Here is a 7,973-nt window from a genome sequence, read left to right as displayed (position 1 = left end):
GAAGTTTCTGGAGGACTATTATAAAATAATAAATTTCATCGGGGCTAAACAGTAATATAGGAATCTTTATACAATAAATTCCAGCATAGGGCTAAAATATAATTTTTAAAGTACTGAAATTAAAAATTGATTTTGCAGGGACTAAAATGTAAATTTATCTATAACTTAAGGCAGCAAATCGGGTTTGGATTTTGGGTTGAAACCCAAAACCTGAAACCCGTTGGAGGTTTCCTCTTCATTCTGGATTGGGCGGTGGGAAGGGGTGCCGGAACCGGCGCCCCCTTTCTCCTTATTCAGGTCTAGTGGCTGGCAGGAAGCCTCAATAGTCAGACCTCGGCCCCTCTACAGTCACCTCCATTGGTCGCCGGCTTCTTTCCGGTGTCCACCACTGGTATGGACGGAAGCTAGCGGGTGCCTAAAGTCCTTTTTTTTTTCTTTTGTTCCAATCTTTGATGGGAGGAAAAGAGGGCTGGCGCCTAGTACCACCGCCCATTGGGCTTGCTGCCACCTTCCCGGATGGCGGCGTGCAGTCACCGCAAGGGAGGAGGACCGGGGCATGGCAGCAAGAACCACCGCCCCTCACGATTCCTTTTTTTATATGTTTGGATCTTTGGATCCGACCAGGGATCACCAGCCGCTCACCGCTGGCTCATTTTGGTCACCAGTGGATTGCACTGTCAGACAGACAACTGCTTGCAATTAGGTTGTGAAAGAGGAGGAGGGCATGGCGGGAAGAACCGCCGGCCTTTTTCCAAAAAAATTTCCTTCCCTTTTTATTTTATTAAACTAAATAATTAATTTAGAATTTAATTTTCTGTGTAATCGTTGATTTTGATTTCAACCTTCTACAGAATGTAGGCTCTAATACTAATTGCAAGAAATTTAATGAAAAAATATTTTCATGGATCTATACAGAAGATTAGAACACAAGAAAATCTTCAAAGAAATCTATAATAAAATCCAATCAATGAATCATACCTTGAAATCCCTGAGCGGCCATTAGTGATCACTGTACCAGCATCTTGCAAAAAAAAAAAAATCAAAAAATGAGATAGATCTTCCTTTCTATCTCTACTTTATGCCTGTCTCCTCAATATGATAATTCCATCCCAGAAACATGGAGATCTTAATATCTAAAATTTTTCTACGGACAGATATATATAGGAGTGGAGTGGGAACCTAATCCAGTTATGATGCTAATGAGTCCATCCATCACAGAGCCCATTAATCGATCAAGCTTATACCAGTATCTGCTACATCACATAACTAAGACAATAAGATCCAAAATAATATGATCATAGATGATCATAGACTTCTTAATCATTCATTCAGACAACAACTTAGCCTATATTTTCATAATAAATTAGAATAAAAAATCATTCCATAATCAATGAAAGTCCACCTTATGAGAATTTTCACTAAATACAACTCAAATACATCAAGTATAAAAACATCCGGCAAGGTTAGAAAACAGCTTATTTGTAAGTTCTAAAGGATAATCAACAGTGTCCCTATTTGTTGTGACAAGCACATAGAATTAATAGTCTTCATCTACCAACCATCATTGTTTACATCTTCCTCAAACAGGGACAATTCCTTTGATATAGAAATTCTTTAAACATTGCTTGATTCATTCACCCACCATTGCATAAGCAGAATTGGATGCCAAATTAATGAATAGATCTATCCTCTTTTCAGTCATTTGAAAGCTTGCCGAAAACTTAGCCATACCCAGATTAAGCATTTGCAAGAGCTCCCAAGCTATGCCGCACAAGTTGTCATCCATGTAGCAGAAATGGTAACCAGTAATTACTCAAAAAAGAAAGAAAGAAATGGTGGGATTCTAATAGTTCTTTTTGGTGGTGATACAAGAGGCGTGAATTTGCCCACGTCCACCATGCTTCATAATCTCAATTAATTTTGATTGATTTTGCTTTAATGTTCCCCTCTCAACTAAATAGTCTTGACAGAGAAAGTTATATGCTTTGCAACCAGTTCGTGCAAAAATATTGGTCCTTACTTTATTTTAATCAAAATAAAACAAAACTTAAAATGAGCCATTCATAGAACGGCATGCTGTATAAGATAGATCGACCACACTCCAAAATAAATATTAAATAAAAAAATATTTATAAAAAATTATAAAAAATAATTATAAAAAAATAAGAAAAAAAATAAATTTATTCAAATAAAAATCAAAATCAAAATCTCGTAAAATTATTTTTTAAAAATTTTTATTTATATAAATAATCTCTTTTTTCTCTTATTTTTTACGATAATCTTCCGCGGGATAGCGACTACAAGGAGTCCCCATCCCATAGCAATACTGTTTATAAAAAAGTGGGTTGTTTCACACCTCCTCTGCATTATTGACATAATACCCAACTTTGCTGCCTATGTTATAGAATGTTTCTCTAAATCGTCACATAGTACGTCATATTATGTCATAGGTTGGCAAAGCAAGAATCTATTCGATGGTCACGATAACACAGTCTCTAGAATCCTCCAACTAAGTTGCCGGTGCTTTTGGCACAAGTTGAGAGAGATGGGAATATGATTTTTTTTTTTTTTTCATACAATGATTTGTTTTTCTTTCTTTTTTCTTTTTGAAAGTTTTTTTTTTTTTTTTTTTGTCGTTTTGCATCTTTGTGTATTACGTAATCCAAAGGGTTATGGTCGGCAGTTCGAATCAAATTACATGATAAAGAAGAAGATTTGCTCGGCACTAACGTTGGTACCAGCCATTCGCGGAGGCAATAGAAAACCAAAACAGCGTGGGTGTGGACTTTGGAAAAACTTCGTCGCTTCAATTCAATTTTCTTCGTTCCAGTCGCGCTCTCTCTTTCTCTCATTTCTCTGGCTCTAAAGAATCTGAATCCCCATCTTCTATCTACCTACTTTTCCGTCACCAAATTCCTCCCTCTCTCTCTTCCATCCTCCTCCTTCTCCTTGGCGGAGGACAGCAGAAAATCCAATCCAATCTCCTCTCCTTCTTTTCGTGGAGGGGATATACATACGTACATACATCATCTTTTTGATTTTTATTGAGATCCTTTATTGTTGGAATTCTTTCTTTCTCAAATCCAATCCAATCCGGCTTTTTTGAGAGAGATGCTTTCCTAACATCCTGTCCCTGCTCTTTTTCTCGCAGAAAAAGGAAGCAAGAAAAGAAAGAGGAGTGAAGAATCCTGGTGATCGGATGGTGGCAAGGATGATAAGATGGCGGCCATGTCCGCCGCTATCCCGTAAGTTCGAGGTGCGGTTGGTCGTGCGGAGGATCGAGGGTCTACCTCCGCTTCCGCCGCAAGAGGAGGTGGGGGCGGTGCCGACGGCTGCGGCAGAGGTGAGGTGGCGGGGGCCAAAGATGACGCTGAGCTCGCTGAGGCGGACGGTGAGGAGGAACCGCACCCGGGAGGAGGGGGTGGGGCCGAGGGGTGTCGTGGAGTGGGAAGAGGAGTTCAAGAGCTTCTGCAGCCTCACCACTTACCGTGATAGCGCCTTCCATCCCTGGGAGATCGCCTTCGCCATCTTCTTCAATGTCAGTCCGGATACATTCCTTATTTTTTCCCTTCTCTCTGTTTCTCAACTCCTCTTCTCACTTTCAAGTCAATATGACCGTTTCTTTCTTTCCTTCCTTTCTATTTTTCGTGTGATTAATAGTTATTGGCTTAGTGTTACATTTCTAGACAGAAAGTTACCTCCATATTCAAAAGCAGCTCAACATATATAATGGATCGATTTATTTGCTCAGGATCTCAGTTGCTTCTATTTGGGGCAAAATCATTTTTCTCCTTCTGTTACTGTATCATGGATGGTCACTTTTGCTCTCTCTTTTTTTCTATATATGTGTAAAAGAAATTGGTTTACTCTTTCTACAAGTCGATCTAGCTGATTGGTGACCATCAATTTTTACCTTGTGGGAATGGTAAATTCGAGACTTTATTTAGGTGGCTTTTATGGTTCGAACATTTTCAAAGTGGCAAAATGATTCTTGTCTCTTCATGGATCCATTAGTTGCATTTGATTATTTTATTGAATTTTTCAATTTGTGGGCGCTTGCAATTTTGATTTTTCCATCTTATCTGTAATTTGTGGTGATACTTTGTTCACCATATTACGTCTCCTAACTTTTATTTTCCCATGGAAACTGTCGGATGAGGTTTGATGGTGTGGAAATGATAACTAGGAAACAACGGTATCACCTATAGATCAGCATTCCTCCTTTTTCTTTTTTTTTTTTTCCATATTTGATAGCATATTTACTAACATTCTATTCATTCTTAAAAAAAAAAAAAAAAAAAAGGAAGAAAAAAAGAGAGAGAGAATGAATGGAACGTTCATGTTCAACTAAAAGTGTTTGTTCTTAGTGCACCTTTTGCTTTTGCCTTGCCCTTTTATCACCTGTAAAGAAAGTAACCTTTTTATATCCTGATGTACCGTTGATTCCCTTCTATTGTTGTCTCACATATGCAACTTCGTTATTTGCCATGGGCAATGCGTGATAATAATTCCGTTTTGCTGGGTTTATGCCCTCTTTTAGAATTTCTCTCTCGTGTGTGTTTTTGCCCTCTTCCATTTGGAGGAGCGTGCCTTTTAGTAGACTTGTTTGAAGCTTCATGGAAAATAACATAGTGGGGAATATTAATCATATTTTTTATTCTGTTATAGGGCTTGAATCAGGGACTCAAGAACAAGGCCCCTATAATTGGAGCGGTTGCTTTGAACCTTGCAGAATTTGCATCTACTTCCGAGGGAAAAGAGATAGAGACTAGTGTTCCTTTATTGCTTCTAGGCGTGTCTACTGAATCTCATCCAACACTTTATGTATGTATAGTCTACTTATATCACCTTAAAGTTGATGTTTCCTAAGTGTTATAATGTCAACTTTCCTTAATTTTATAATGTTTATTGAAAATTCTTTCCAATAATATGTAAGGATTCTCAAGTGCTCAGGTAATGTCACAATTTGATTAAGGTAAAATAATCAGAAAGCTAGCCCCACTTTAATAATTTCTTTTCCCTATACAACTAATACAATTATTGCTTCTTAGCATATGGATCTGAATCAGTATTTGCAATGCAGATTGCATATTTAACATTTTACTTTGACATTCCAAATTTTCTCTCTTATATGAAACCTTTTGAACCATTGACATGAAGATTTGTTCATATTTGCAGTTAGCTCTCAGCCTATTGGAATTGAGAACTTCGCAAGAATCTCTGGAGGCAGTGCAAAGATCTGTAGTTCCTATTTGCATATCACCTCCATCTAAAGATACTCCCCCTTTTGAGAAAGATGAGTTTTCTGCCTTTAAATCTGGTTTGAGAAAGGTGAAGATACTCACAGAGTTTATTTCAACTCGAAAGGCAAAAAAGACATGCCCAAATGATGAAGGTAGTGAAGGAAGGAGTTCTGCTAAGAGTGATGTAGAACAAATATACCCATTTGACACAGATTCTCTTGATGTTGATCTTGAAGAAGAGCTAGAAGACAGTAAAGAGGACTTCAGTTTTAGGAAATCATGTAGTTATGATACTTTGGCATCTACAAACTACATTGGGGGATCATTCTACTTTGACATGATGGTAAATGATGAAGATTGGATATACTATGGTCACCGAAGATCAGATGTAGGCTACTCGCATACTGGTGAAACCCCTGAGCAACCTATTTTGCAGACTTCAAAGAAAAGTATCCTTTCCTGGAAGAAAAGAAAACCAAGTTTCAGGTCTCCAAAGGCTAGAGGAGAGCCTCTATTAAAGAAGTCGTATGGAGAAAATGGTGGGGACGACATTGATTTTGATCGCCGTCAACTAAGCTGCTTAGACAAATCTATCTCTGTAGGGGTATGCTCTCATTCTCAAGTGTTCTCTTTTGTTTCTAGTAACAAATATATGGATAATTGAAGATGCATTTTAGTCAAATTTAACAATTAAGAGATCAACTAGAATGAGTCACATCGTAGCAGCTTTGCATTTACAACTACAAGGTTGATGATTTTACAGCAATGTCTCATGCGTACTTTCAAGTGTTGTTTATTGTTTTGTTACAACTCCCTTTTTCCAGTTGGGATCGGGAAGGTTATTACATCTAGTCTAAAGATCCAATAGGTATCGGTCTTTATACGTCAATCACTCCTGCATGTCAAAGTGGTAATTGTAAGATTTCTTGGAACTGCAAAATTTAAATTGGGCTTTACATGCATAATTTGTTTTTTGCAACTTCCATTTAACGGGAGGCATATGAATTTTTTGCAGGAACATAGTGGATGTGATGATCCAATGGTAAATCAGGCATCAATATTAGATTTTGGTGATGACAATTTTGCAGTAGGCAGTTGGGAGTTGAAGGAGGTAGTAAGTCGTGATGGTCATATGAAACTGCAGACCCAGGTCTTCTTTGCATCCATTGACCAAAGGAGCGAGCGAGTTGCTGGTGAGAGTGCTTGTGCTATCCTCGTCACGGTTATTGCCGACTGGTTTCAGGCCAACCAAGATATCATGCCCGTCAAGTCCCAAATTGACAGCCTCATCAGGGAAGGTTCCCTTGAGTGGAGGAATCTTTGTGAGAATCAGAAATACCAGGAGTGTTTTCCTGACAAGCACTTCGACCTTGAGACAGTCCTTCAGGTAAAGATCCGTCCACTTTCTGTCATCCCGGAGAAGTCTTTCATTGGATTCTTCCATCCTGAAGGCATTGATGAGACTGGTGGCTTTGAATTCCTCCATGGGGCCATGTCCTTTGACAACGTTTGGGATGAGATCAGCCGAGCTGGATTGGACAGCCCTGTAGATGGAAGCCCTCAGCTTTATATAGTGAGCTGGAACGATCACTTCTTCATTCTCAAGGTTGAAGTGGATGCTTATTATATTATAGATACTCTTGGAGAGAGACTTCATGAAGGCTGCAACCGATCTTATATTTTGAAATTTGATGATAACACCTCAATTCACAAAATTGTAGGTGACGTCAACTTCACTGTTGGCAAGGGAGTGGAAGCTGAAAACCAGCAGGTCGAACAAAACAACTGCACAAAGGAAGGGTGTTCCTCAGGAGAGAAGACCAGCAGGTTTGATGGTGCAAAGGAGGAGCTAGTTTGCAGAGGAAAAGAATCCTGCAAAGAGTACATCAAGAGCTTCTTGGCTGCAATCCCAATTAGAGAAATGCAAGTTGATCTGAAGAAGGGGTTGATGGCTTCCACACCAATTCATCACCGGCTCCAGATTGAATTCCACTACACTGAACCATCTAAGGAGGTGTCGGGAATGCTTCCTCCCGCAGCAGAGCAGGCTGCCAACTTTTTGTGGCCAGCAGAGCCAATAGCACCTGCAGGTGTCTTAACACCAACATCTAAATTGGAAGTGGAGGTTGTGTAGTGCTTTGCTCAGTGCCTTTTTCTTGGCGAGATTTTCTTTTCGGATGTTGGTTGGGCTTACTATAGTCTCATAGCTGATCTAGATGGGTTAGAAAGTGCCAGGGTCCTATCAGGAGAGATCAGAAGAGATGTGATCTTCTCTTCGCTTTTTTTTTCCAATCAATCTTGCTGACTACATGATGCATGTCTATGTCCTTGCTTTTGTCCAGCGATAGGTTTTGTAAAGAAATGGCAGTGTGTGCCAAGTTAGTTGTAGATGTCTCTCTCAAGTATCTTCTTCCGGAGAAATGCATGGTTTATCTTTGTAATTGCATTATCCTAAACTCAATGAACTCCACTCTGTCGCTGAATTGGTTAAAAATGTTCGCTCTAACGTTTCTTATATCTATGTTATTAGTGTGAGGCCTCTGAAGTTGATGAAAGCAGCAATCCCAATGATGTTAGGAGCAAATAGAGATGGATAGTTTGATGCGATTCAATAACTTCTGTAACTCGGGTTTGCTTGGTTTTACTATGGTGGTGACTGCCTAGATATGCACTATTATAATATCTAGGAATGGGAATTGGTTGGTTGTTTGGATTCTTGTTGGTGGAAGG

At 39.1% G+C, this 7,973-nt stretch overlaps 1 protein-coding gene across 3 annotated transcripts; it reads left to right on the top strand.

The window, feature by feature from the left end:
- Positions 1-2,644: 2,644 nt before the first annotated feature.
- LOC105042435 (uncharacterized) lies at positions 2,645-7,749 on the top strand. 3 transcript variants are annotated; one of them, XM_019848989.3, is made up of 5 exons: positions 2,645-2,778; positions 3,152-3,538; positions 4,669-4,824; positions 5,179-5,847; positions 6,259-7,749. In XM_019848989.3, the coding sequence occupies exons 2-5, from the start codon at positions 3,200-3,202 to the stop codon at positions 7,375-7,377; spliced, it is 2,283 nt and encodes a 760-aa protein (XP_019704548.1). In that variant the 5' UTR covers positions 2,645-2,778; positions 3,152-3,199; the 3' UTR covers positions 7,378-7,749. The 3 variants fall into 3 exon arrangements, with proteins under 3 accessions (XP_019704548.1, XP_019704550.1, XP_010917951.1); XM_019848991.3 differs by having other exon boundaries at positions 2,726-2,774; XM_010919649.4 differs by having other exon boundaries at positions 2,736-3,017.
- The last annotated feature ends 224 nt before the right edge of the window (positions 7,750-7,973 follow it).

The sequence above is a fragment of the Elaeis guineensis genome, chromosome 3 (genome assembly GCF_000442705.2).
Source record: "Elaeis guineensis isolate ETL-2024a chromosome 3, EG11, whole genome shotgun sequence".
Classification (NCBI taxonomy): domain Eukaryota; kingdom Viridiplantae; phylum Streptophyta; class Magnoliopsida; order Arecales; family Arecaceae; genus Elaeis; species Elaeis guineensis.
The sequence above is the reverse complement of the archived record's forward strand: the minus strand, read 5'-3'. Positions and strand labels throughout refer to the sequence as shown.